This window comes from Brachycentrus maculatus, unplaced genomic scaffold (assembly GCF_059751285.1).
Source record: "Brachycentrus maculatus isolate JH-2025_06_01 unplaced genomic scaffold, ASM5975128v1 h1tg000374l, whole genome shotgun sequence".
Taxonomy (NCBI): domain Eukaryota; kingdom Metazoa; phylum Arthropoda; class Insecta; order Trichoptera; family Brachycentridae; genus Brachycentrus; species Brachycentrus maculatus.
This window is the reverse complement of record NW_028281123.1, coordinates 1,198,998-1,212,946: the sequence shown is the minus strand read 5'-3', so window position 1 is coordinate 1,212,946 and position 13,949 is coordinate 1,198,998. Positions and strand designations below refer to the sequence as shown.

The 13,949-nt window shown below is 30.6% G+C and overlaps 1 protein-coding gene across 1 annotated transcript in view; it reads right to left on the bottom strand.

Moving 5' to 3' along the window:
* Positions 1 to 258: 258 nt before the first annotated feature.
* The window catches only part of C15 (homeobox protein C15), a 77,984-nt gene continuing 64,293 nt past the window's right edge, over positions 259 to 13,949 (bottom strand). Inside the window, exon 3 of the mRNA XM_088270235.1 lies at positions 259 to 1,216. Within this exon, the coding sequence (XP_088126361.1) occupies positions 1,036 to 1,216 (181 nt within the window). The 3' untranslated portion in view covers positions 259 to 1,035. The remainder of the gene's footprint in view (positions 1,217 to 13,949) is intronic.

Below are 13,949 nucleotides of genomic sequence, written 5' to 3'. Positions count from 1 at the left end.
CATATCATAAAAAATAACAGTAGATATGGTTGTTAATTGTTGGTAAAATGTTGTATACTACAAGCTTTAAACCAGCCTTTGACCGGTCGTAAGCCCTGTAAATACCCAGACCTCCATATTCTTCTTCATCTATGTTGAGATGTCAAAATTAGGTACTGTAAGACTAGCTGTGGCATTCATCGAATGATGATGTATTTTATTATGAAATGGATAGGCTAATTTTTTTTAAATAAAACTATAATTATGAAGAAATACACGTTTTTTTCAGGTTTTTTTTCTATCCCCGATTCAAATTCCAAATACTTGCGTAAAACTGGTCAAAGATCTAGAAACTTGAGGTCTTTAGAATGTATCTTGACTTGAAACGAAACATACACATATCTTCCTTTTTATGGAAGAAATCCCAAGGCTTATGACCTGGCATTTGGCGGACCTTTCAACACTGACCGAAGATCCAGAAACGTGAGGCCACTATTAAAGTATTATGGGTATCTCAACAACAAAGATCTTTTATTCATTTTATACGAGTATGAAAGAAAATGGAAGTCTGAGCATCCTAGGACTTTTGCCCTAGCATGACCTGTTATTTGGCTCTTCAACACTGTTTCAAAACTGATCAAAGGTTCAGAAGTGTGAAGTCACAAAAGAAGTATTATATGTATGAATCTCAACTTGATATGAAACATCTAACATTCATTTTATATGAAAGAAGTTTCAAGTCTGAGCATCCCAGAACTTTTGACCTAGTATTTGTCTCATGACCTGTTATTTGGCTCTTCAACACTGTTTCAAAACTGATCAAAGGTCCAGAAATGTGAGTCACATTAGAAGTATTAAATGTATGAATCTCAACATGATGCGAAACATCTAACATTCCTTTTATATGAAAAAAGATCTCTGAGTCTGAGCTGAGCAAAGTCTGAGCATCCCAGGACTTTTGACCTAGTATTTGTCTCATGACCTATAATTTGGCTCTTCAACACTGTTTCAACATTAACCAAAAGTGACGTCACATTAGAAATATTTCAAGTATTCCTAGCAGATAGGCTCCGCGACGGGAGGACCCGGCATGTGGGGCGGCTGGCCGGGCCATGGCTGTGGTGGAGCCGGTCTTCCCTGACCGGGATAACCCTTGGATAGAGCCTCGGCTTGAAGAGACAACATGAGACGTGAGGCCGCCTGGCGTTCCGCCTCACGTTCTTCAGCTGTCTGTCTCCTAGAAAGAAAAAAAAAAGAAAAAAATAAATAAGACAATCAAAATTAATCAAAATTGATATCTTAAGCATGTCAATGAACGCCAAATTGGCAATATGTAAATAATGGAGTCATAATTTTAACCCTATTGTATAAAGGTTAAGCATGGAGTTGGCAAAAGAAGGATAAAAGTAGACTGAATGCAGTCGAAGTGCGATCTCTCAGACGAATGTGTGACAAAGCGCTGTACAATAGATGTTGGAATAATGATATAAGGGATGAATGCAAGGCTTAGATAAGCATTATCGATACAATTAAAAAAACGTGTATTGAGATTGTTTGGACGTATGGAACGAATGTGTGAAGAAAGGATAAAAGTAAAATAAAGTTATGAGGCGAATGCGGTTTGTAATAGAAGCAGAGTAAGACCGAGGAAATTTTGGCATGATCAAGTATTTCAAATGATTGAAAATGGTCAGGTCAGCAGTTGGCATAATCGGTGGGTAAGTATGTGGAGATTGGAGATTCATGAATGCAGAAGAGAGGGAAATCGTTAGCAGAGATAAATTGGGGTGGCATCCTATTCTCTCTGCCTACCCTGCCTATGATGGTTTTTCAGTTAGTTAATTAGTTAATAACCTTTTCAGTAATTTTATTTGATGTTTTTTTTATCTAGGGAACCACAGATGGATGCGTGGTACTCACAACCTTCCATCAATAAATAAATAAGGAAGAAACAGCTTATCAAATTTGGGCCGTAAAACAGCAGATAAACATTAAAAATCGTGGAGCAATAAAACGGAAAAGTTAATGGCGCGATACAGATTTTTATATAGCTGTAAAGTGTTGCTAATAGTCTCATAAAAGTAGAGTCTACAAATTTAATTGCTAGAGTAACGATTATTGAGACATTTCAGACGTCGGAGACGATTTTGAATTGCCTTTTAGACGTTGGAAGCGATATTGACGTGATTGATACCTTTCGTTATAATAAAACTCTGCCTTTTGATAACACTTTGGTATCGATACATGTTTTATCGGCATTCCGGATAGATTTGGACGAGTTTTTGAGGTGATGTCATACTTAGAATTTGGTTATTAAATTAATGCAAGACAAAGATAAGTGTGTTTTGTCTGTTAAAGCTAAAATCACTCGAAAACGAGTGGAGGCCTAAAAAAAGATAAGTGTTTATTTTATTTTTTTTATTTTTTACTATATTTTTTGTTATTTTATTAAAATTAAACACTTTAATATACCACTTTATCGAGTTTTATTTTTATTTATGACTAGTTTCGAAAACGACACTTGTTTTCATCTTCTGGTACAAATTAAAACTGTTTTAATTTGTACCAGAAGATGAAAACAACTGTCGTTTTCGAAACTAGTCGTAAATAAAAATAAAACTCGATAAAGTCGTATATTCAAGTGTTTAATTTGAATAAAATAATCATTTCATTCCACAAAGTTAATGCCGAATCAATAAATAATATATTTTTTGTTTATTTATTGGAAAACCAACAGAATATTTAAGAAAAATAATAAAAATTATTAAAAAAAAACATTCCAATTACAGGTTTTCACAAAAGTAATCTAGAAATAAAAATAAACTGTCATGTACACAAAAGTATAACTATATAATAAACTCACATTAAATGTTTTAATCAAATACTAGAAATTTTCTTTCTAGTCAAATAGACATCAACAATATTTCTCTTAAACGTTTTAAAAGAAACATTATTGATGTCTGTTTCATTAACCCTTACATTGCACATATCGCTCACTCCTTTCAAGAACGTCATAATTCAAAAATCGTCAATTTTCAGTTGTGCGTGTTTTCGGAATGCCCAGAAAATGTACTATATCCCAGCAAACGAGGCATATTTTTAATTTAATATTTACCCGATACAGGGCAGAAAGTGTTGTTTTTGCATTTTGAAGAAAAGATATTGTTTAATTATTTTTTCAAATATACTAAAAAAAATACTAATGGAGAAAAAACCTTCAGGTTTTACCTAAAAAGATCTTTTGCACAGTAAAAAGTTCAATAAGTGGCATTGATACATTTAATACATTGTATTATATTTTTAAACTTTAAAAACACTCTCCTGAAAAATCAGGTTTTTTGATTTATGATGTTCTTGAAAGGAGTAAGCGATATCGCAAGCTCGATTTAAAAATGAATTTCGATAGGACTTGGTGTGCATTTTAGGGATTATAATTTTTTTTTTTGTTTCTGGTCTGTGCTCCCGGGACTCGAATTGATGAGTGATAAATGCTCTGGGCAATCTACACAATTTTATACAGGAAAATAAGGTCAGCATTGTTACTACGTGTGACGAGCTTGGGTAAATTCATAAATTCATTGCTTTGAGTCATCCGTCTAAAATAACAATATGAAATAAATTTTGATAGTATAGATTCTATTCGATTAATATATTTTTGTATTGGGGGTTCCAGACGGGAGATGCAAATTTCTGAAAAAAAAATTACTGCGAACATATGTAAGATACAAAATTCTAAGGGTGCGCATATCATTAAATTCTGTCCCTATTTTATGTACTTAAGTGACAACTTGAGGAGATTCATTATTTATCATTATTTACTAGCTGAATTTTTTTTGCAGAGACCCACCAAGCCACCTTGTGTGTCTTGTCGGTGGAGTTCTTTTTTTATACATTTTTATTGTTTTTAACGATTTTAACCTAATATAGACATAAAAAAGAGAAAAAAATACGAATATAAACATTTTACAATTTTCATTAAATAAACTCTTGATCATTTACCCATTCCTCTATTTTGTCTTTGTTCCATATTTTATTTTGACCTCTAACATCTGTCGGCAACAATTAAAAATGTTCGGAACGATATATTGCAGTGTTCTCACCCCATATTTACTGTTAATTCTAGGGACTGTCAAACCTTCGTTGTGTGTAAATCGTGTATCATGGTTGTGTATTTAAGGATTTCGATATTTTGTCCAGTTTGTTGTTCAACGATGATACTCATCCACAATATTCCACGTACCGGCAGTAATTTTTAATGTTTATATATCAAGATCGGATTGTCCCTTCGATAAATATCCCTTATATGCAACATTTTGAGTGTGTCCAAATACGCTGGATTATCTACACATAGGAGTTATATTTACATTTTTTTTACACCTCAACATAGATAATGAAGAATATGGAAGTCTGGGTATTTACAGGGCTTACGATCGTCATAGGCCTAGTTAAGCGATAACATTCACCAATTCCACTCATGATTAGCAACCACACAACTCAAATTTTTGGGACTCCAAGATATCGCTCACTCCTTTCAAGACCGTCATAAATAAAAAGTACTTGATTTTTCAGGAGAACGTTTCTAAAGTTTAAAATATAACGCAATGTATTAAAAATAAATATCAAGCCACTTATTGAACTTTTTACTGTGCAATAGATCTTTTTAGGTAAAACCTGAAGGTTTTTTCTCCATTTGAAAAATATTTAGTACCCACATTAAAAAAAAAAGAACAATACCTTTTCTTCAAAATGCAAAAACAACATTTTCTGCCCTGTAGCAGATAAATATTAAGTTCAAAATATGCCTCTTTTGTTGGGATATAGTACATTTTCTGGGCATTCCGAAAACACGCACAACTGAAAATTGTCGATTTTTTATTTGTGACGTTCTTGAAAGGAGTGAGCGATATATCATTATATTGATCAACGAAGAAGTAAATAATACAAATAATTAAAAAGCAGCGGTTACCAATGGTTGTCGATTCACAAAAAGTAACAAATCTATTAAAATAATTATATACAGATACCAAGAATAGATATAACTCAATCAGTATGCTAATTTTCGGCGTTGGCACATTCTTGATTGAATTTCGCAGACATTCCGAGGAGTTTAAATGTGACAAATCGTAAAATTAAACACGTTAGAGCCGCTCTTCTATAATAAGATAAAATTTAAAATACTGCCATAAAGTTTACGAGGTGTGAAGAGGTTTATTAGATAAAAAAAACAATATATCGACGGCCCCTACGTAAAGTACTCTATCTGCAAAAACAGGAGAGAGCTTAGAAGATTTTTTCAACGTATTTATTTTATTAATTAACGGTTTTATCTGAAATTCTAAACTAGTATTATGCATTCAAGAACACGATAAAATAATTTATTATATCGTTTTAAAACTTTATGCTTTTCAAAATGAAAGTTAGCGTTTTAGGAGTTCAGTTCATTTCGGAAATTCAATGTAGATAGGCGTCTTATACGCCTGAAAACTGGGCGTAATTTATTATATATATATATTTTTTTGTTTATATTTGTAGATAGCGATCAGTTGATAACATACACCAAATATCTCAAAAGTGACAAAAATGTAGTTAGAGCACTTTACGTAGGGCACGTCGATATATATAAAGAATATATTCGATTCAGAACAAATATATTATTTACATATATTTTTTTTGTTGTGAATAAAATAACTAACCTAACCTAACCTAACCTAACCTAACCATCACTCCGCTTCTCCGAAAGGGTAGACAGAGAAAATAGAACGCCACACGTATCTGAATTTTCAATCGCCTCTTCCACATTCATGCATCTCCTCATACGTACCCGCCAATTATTTGGACTCCTGACCCGACCGTTTTCAAGTATTTGACAAATCTGACCGTACCAAGTTTTTCTCTGAACCTTTTTCCAACTACAATCGCCTCATAAGTTTATTTTACCATTCTTTCCTCAGTCATTCGTTCCACATGTCCAAACCATCTCAACATACCTTTCTTAATTTTATGGATAGCACTTTCGTTTTGTATTATTTTCTTACTTCGCCAGCATCTATCGTACATCGTTTGCCACACATTCGTCTAACACAATAAAATAACTGGTCAAATTATTATCTGAAAAAATAGAAAATCATGTTTTCAGGCGTCTCTCAGTATGTAAAATAATCCGGTTGCGATCATGCATACATCTTAATTGAATTAAATTTTAAAGGGTCTCTAAATAAAAGTTTTCTCAATCTTACTATAGATATCTCCAGTGAACTCACACATAAAACGTCATGAGATTAATGATAGAATTGTAAATCAAAACACTTGTTTTTCACCACTTTACTTGTTTTTTTAAACTCAAGTGGTCGAAAACAAGTATTTTCATTTACAATTTAATTATGTCTTACCACAAAGTAAACGCCAAAACAATAAATAGATAAATTATATAAGTAGTAGGTCCAAAAATTTTAGTAATGTGGTTATCAATCATGGATAGAATGGTAAATGTTGCACATGTGTAAAGTGATCACTTCACCAGCCTATGACAGGTTAATACCCAGTATTCTCTATTCTTCCTCATGTCTATTGAGATATATGTTTATAATCCCTGTTTGTTGGATGATTTATGTTGACATGGAATAGGTACTACACACGCACTCACACACACACACACGCACACACGCACTCACACACACACACACACACACACACACACACACACACAGTCACACACACACACACACACTCACCCCAACCAACATAACTTTCATAAGAATAGCATTATCGGAGGATTTTTTTAATTGCCCATAGTTTTGTTAATTAATGTTGTAAAATATATTATTTTGAAGTGGCTGTAAAAATCCCAAATAAAATAAAATAAAATAAAAATATCAAAATGTAATATGTTTATGTTTATATTGAATTTTTCAAACTCACTGTGTTTTAAAAATTGATCGTCTAATTGTCAATCCCGTTCCTTCGCGTTATATAAGGCTCTGTTTACCGTTAATAAGTTAAGGATAGCACTTAATGCGATCTAGGGGAAGTGTGGAGGGTCCTTAATTACCTACCCTACAGTGGTGGATCCAGGATTCAGGAATCAAAAGCTACATTCCCTATGGATACTTTATTTATTGTTTCGGCATTAACTTTGTGGTAAGACATGTTACAATGATTAAAGAAAACACCTGTTTTATACCACTTGAGTTTTATTATAGACTACATGTTTCAGAAGTTAAACTTCCATCATTCAGGACTGTATAATAACTTAAATATAAAATATAAAATTGTTCTATAAATAAGGAGAGGGGAAAGTTAGGAGAAGGGGGTTAGTCAAGGGGCGGAGTTTGAAAACAAACTTTTTTTATAAATAAGAATTTGCAAATCACATAATAGATACAAATCTCTCATTCCACTCTCATAAATTAAAATTATTAAACCTTGTTCTATATAAAGGCCAAATTATGAATTATTTAGAAAATTTAGAAAACCAAAAAAACCTAAATTCTAAAAATAATTTATTAAATAGTATATTGTTTTAAAATTCTTCACCTTTGCTTTCCATTTTTCCTTTGTTTTCAAACTCCGCCCCTTGACTAACCCCCTTCTCCTAACTTTCCCCTCTCCTTATTTATAGAAAAAAAATATATTTTAGTTATTATACAGACCTGAATGATGGAAGTTTAACTTCTGAAACATGTAGTCTATAATAAAACTCAAGTGGTATAAAACAAGTGTTTTTTTAATCATTGTCCAATGGATACCATTTTCTCTTTCAATCATGTCTTAAAAATAATATGGAAAATTGCAACATTTTGAGTGTTTCCAAATACTTGTTCACAAATCTGGATTATCTCCAATTATAGGTGTATTTTTCACATTATTTTTTGACATCTCATCAAAGATGAAGAAGAATATAGAAGTCTGGGCATTTACGGGGCTGACGACCGTCATAGGCTTGTTTAAGTGGTCACTTTACACCCGTGTAACATTCACCAATTCTACCCTTATTGATATTGAAAACCACACTACTCAAATTCTTGGAAGTTCTATATATATATATATATATATATAAATATATATATATATATATATATATATATATATATATATATATATATATATATACATAGATATATATATATATATATATATATATATATATATATATATATATATATATATATATATATATTTATATATATATATATATATATATATATATATATATATATATATATATATATATATATATATATATATATATATATATATATATATATATATATATATATATATATATATATATATATATATATATATATATATATATATATATATATATATTTTTATATATATATATATATATAAATGTATATATATATATATATATATATATATATATATATATATATATATATATATATATATATATATATATATATATATATATATATATATATTGTTACATGTTAACCAATTTTGTAACATCGTTCTTGAATCTTTAGAACGTCACTAGAGGCATCAATTGGTGAGATGAAAAGAATCTTTCTATTCAATAGAAACTCATTTATTATTATGTGAGGTTCGACATGTGACACTTATTATCGCGATACGTTCATTATTGTAGACCAAATACAGATTTAAATCTTTTTTGTACTGGGCTCAAGTAACACATCAAAGTTCAAGTAGCCCCGTTCTACGGTACAATAATGGGTAGAATCGGTGAATGTTACACGTGTGTAAAGTGATCACTTAAACAAGCCTATGACGGTCGTCAGCCCCGTAAATGCCCAGACTTCAATATTCTTCTTCATTTTCGATGAGATGTCCAAAAATAATAAATTAATTAATAAATATTGATCGTTATATATTTGAATCCGGCTTTATGTGAATCCGGCACTGCAGTATGGGGTTGGTAATCAACCCTTATGTTATTAGGGATGGCTTGGCTGAGCTGCAGTCATCCCACCTCATCAAATATGCAACAGAAGCGAGCATTTCTATTAACTTTAAATAGACGAGATGCGATCACTTCCCTCTCTAGAGACAACAGTAATTTCAATATCTCCACCAATTTGTTGAACGATGTCTGTCGACGTATTGAACATATCGCTCACTCCTTTCAACAACGTCATGAATCAAAAATCGTCAATTTTCAGTTCATGTTTTCGGAATACACAGAAAATGTACTATATCCCAGCAAAAGCGGCATATTTTTAACTTAATAGTTACCCGCTACAGGGCAGAAAGTGTTGTTTTTGCATTTTGAAGAAAATGTATTGTTTAATTATTTTTTAAATATACCAAATATTTTTGAAATGGAGAAAAAACATTCAGGTTCCACCTAAAAAGATCTGTTGCACAGTAAAAAGTTCAGTAAGTGGCTTGATATTTATTTTTAATAAATTTTATTATATTTTTAAACTTTAAAAATGACCTGAAAAATCATTTTTTTTTATTTATGACTTTGTTGAAAGGAGTGAGCGATATATTACTTGTACATATTTAGTATATTAAAAGCATGTTAACTTTATGGTATGGTAATACACATAACACTCTCCTCATCATTCATCGTTGACTTTGTGTAATACCACTTTAACAAACACTAATTCATAACTTAAAATTAGTTTTTATTTAAGTGGTATTACACAATGTGAACGATGAATGATAAGAAGAGTGTTATATTACTTTAATAAACACTGAATCGTAACTACCGAATCAGTGTTTACTAAAGTGGTATTACACAATGTGAACGATGAATGATAAGGAGAGAGTTATATTACCATACCACAAAGTTAACAATGCTTTTAATTTTGAAATTAAGTTTTACTTGGTAAATACCACTTTATTTCAAAATATTTTGTGACGCGTGTTTCGATGCATTCCGCATTATTTAAAAAAAACTAACCTCGGTTTGAAATTGAATTATTTAGTGTCAGAAATTATTTAGTGTCAGAAAAATTAGTAAAAGAAAATTTTGAAATTGAATTATTTAGTGTCAGAAATTATTTAGTGTCAGAAAAATTAGTAAAAGAAAATTTTGTTTATTTATTTCCCTTAAGTTCAGTTTTGTTACGTACAACAACAATTTCTTAATTGAATCATCCACTTAAACTGGGTATAATGGAATGATTTATATATTCATACGAAATCTCCTCGGCAATAACAAGTAATGTCAATAATATGCGGAGGGAAAAATTTGTATGAATATTTTATAAATCTGCGTATCTCCCTTATTTACTCAGTGTCTTTAAGTACTTAAAAACCTACAGTTTTGACAACTATTTATTTGTGCCTTTCTTTAGAAATTTTTAACTAAAAGATGTGAGCACATCTAAAATAAGAATGTTTAGTAAATAAATGTTCCAGTGGGCTGTAATACAAAGGGAGGTCACAATAGACCTAATATGGTCGCAGTGACATAAGAGATGCAAGATCCCTTGACCCCAAAAAAAAAATTGTTCGAAATTTTAGCCTCTTAAACATTCATGCATCTCCTCACACATACTCGCCGATTATTCCAACGCCTGACCTCACCACATACGAGAATTTGAAATACTTGATTATCCCAAGTTTTCCTCGGTCTTCCTCTGCTCCTATTTCGAACCACATTCACCCTTATGAATTATTTTACAGTTCTTTCCTCACCCATTCGTTCCATGCCCAAACCATCTCAACACACTTTTCTTAATTTTATCGATAGTGTTTGTCTCAGCCTTACATTCATTCCTTCTTAAACCTTTTACATAACAAATACAATTTCCTCCTTAAATAACTTTAAAAAAACTTTTCTTTTTTCTCATTTGAACATTTATTATACATCATTTTGCCGCACATCCATCTGAGAGATCACATTTCGACTGCATTCAGTTTGCGTTTGTTGTTTTCCTACTGAAATTCGCATATTAAAAAAATTATTTAAAAATTACAACACATTTTCGTATTTTTAAAAATTTATTTATAAATGTAACTATGTTGTTTATATTTATTTAATTTATATTTGGCATACCTTGTCGTAACTTATATTTATATATATATATATATATATATATATATATATATATATATATATATATATATATATATATATATATATATATATATATATATATATATATATATATATATATATATATATCCATATATATATATATATATATATATATATATATATATATATATATATATATAGATTTATAAATATATACGGTGTCAAAAGTCAGCTTAATCGGAGGGCATGTATGACGAGATGTATGGATGTGAAGGAGGCGAGGAGTGTATGTCAGGACAGAAGAGTGTGGCGTTCCATCCTCTCTGCCTACCCCTGCGGGGAAACGGCGTGATGGTAGTAGTAGCAGTAATAGTAGTTTTTATATATACATATACATATATTGTTGAATTGTTTTTTTTTTTTTTTGTAAAAAATAAATTGACATTCCCGGTTTTCGCCGAGAGTCTTGCCTGCGCGAATACAGACGCCTCTGCCCTGAATAATAAATCATCCCCGAAAGTCGGCTACATTAATTCTAACCGTGAAATTAATGACATAATGAGTCAAAGAGAAGGCGGAGAGCTAATTGCATTAAAACCTATTTAAATTTAGTTATAAATTAACCAAAACCCGGGAAGTTCATTATTCACCCGGACTCGCGTCAGCCGCCATTATACTGACTACAGAGAAGGAAATTTATTAGCAGTCCAGTCTTCTTTATTTGTTTGTTTATTTATTTAATTATTTTCAACCTACTTTGAAAGAAGAAAAGAGAAGATAAGAGTTTAAAAATAAATGTTTTGTTTACTGTGAGTAGATGTAAATATATATATATATATATATATATATATATATATATATATATATATATATATATATATATATATATATATAAATATATATATATATATATATATATATATATATATATATATATATAATTATAATAATAATAATAATAAATTAACTGGTCAAATTATAACCCCAAATAATTAAATAAAAAAGCTGTCTGGCGTTTCTCATACATATGTCGCTCACTCCTTTCAAGAACGACATAAATCAAAAATCGTCAATTTTCAGTTGTGCATGTTTTCGGAATGCCCAGAAAATGTACTATATTACAGCAAAAGTGGCATATTTTTAACTTAATATTTACCCGCTACAGGGCAGAAAGTGTTGTTTTTGCATTTTGAAGAATAGGTATTGTTTAAGTACTTTTTAAAATATACTAAATATTTTTCAAATGGAGAAAAAACATTCAAGTTTTACCTAAAAAGATCTGTTGCACAGTAAAAAGTTCAATAAGTGGCTTGATATTTATTTTTAATACATTGTATTATATTGTTAAACTTTAAAAACGTTCTACTGAAAAATCAAGTTTTTTGATTTATGACGTTCTTGAAAGGAGTGAGCGATGTGAGTATCTACGATTCGGACCTCACATACAAATAAAAATGTTTCTGCTCAATAAAAAAGCTTCTTTCATCTCACCATAGATATGTCACCAATTTGAACAATATACAAATACAGAAGTTCCAAGAATTTGAGTAGTGTGGTTGTCAATCATGGGTAGACTTGGTGAATGTCACATTTTTAGTGATTTTAAAACAATGTTATATTTTAATGATAAAAATGGAAAATCACTAAGTCAGTGCTTCAAATATAAATTATATATTTAAACTTAAGACCAAATCTATGACGGTCCTAAGCCCCGTAAATGCCCAGACTTCCACATATTTTACTCCATCTATGTTGAGATGTCAAAAAGTTATACAAAAAATAACTTCTATAATTGGAGATAATCCAGATTTGTATTCGGACATGTGTGTTTTTTTTATTATTATTTTACTATTTTAACGCTAGTTATGCACTATTTTTCGCACATAAAACGCAGAGAACCTGATCATATTGTGAACCAGGAAATCTCCTGTAGGTGTTTGAGAGCTGGCCTCAATAGTCTACAAAGACGATGAGTTAGGATGGACCCAGGAAAAAGAAGAAAAATACTAAGTTAACATTACTTTTACTGAAGTAAGTGACATTTCACATCCAGGTACATAAATCTTCACCTGACCACACAGACTTCACCCGGACATATCACTCACTCCTTTCAAGAACGTCATAAATCAAAAATCGTCTGTTTTCAGTTGGCAAGAAAATGTACTATATCCCAGCAAAAGCGGCATATTTTTAACTTAATATTTACCCGCCACAGGGCAGGAAGTGTTGTTTTTGCATTTTAAAGAAAAGGTATTGTTTACTTATTTTTTTAAAATATACCCAATATTTTTCAAATGGAGAAAAAACCTTCAGGTTTTACCTAAAAAGATCTGTTGCACAGTATAAAGTTCAATAAATGGCTTGATATGTATTTTTAAAACATTGTAATATATTTTTAACCTTTAAAAACGTTCTCCTGAAAAATCAAGTTTTATTTTTATTTATGACGTTCTTGAAAGGAGTGAGCGATATGTAAGGGCGATCACCATAGCTATATAACTATCATGATTGACATTTTATTATGATTTTACGTTATATACTATTTGTTTTAAGACTTTTTGTTTCTCTATTAGTGTATTCATTAGTGTATTTTTATTTTTATATTAGATACTGTATATATGTATTATCTTAAAGGCTTCAGCCGTTCAATAAATAAATGAATAAAAATATAAATAAATACATGAAATAAACGATCTTTACATCCGATTTTGTCCGCCTCCGTAGTGTAATGGTCAGCACGCTCGGCTACCGTTCTGGAGGTCCCGGGTTCGATTCCCAAGGGGGTAAAATAAATAGAAGTGATTTTTTTCACTGTCATATTTATTTAATATTACCCTGGACTGGTACCTGAAGCGGAGGGCTGGTCACCTTTCCTTCATGTGTAAACGATCAAGACTGCGTTTATATGACGCAGTGCCCTATGCACCATTGGGGTGAGGATAAGGGTTTTATTATTATTATTATTATACATCCAGGTAGTAAAATACCATTTTCA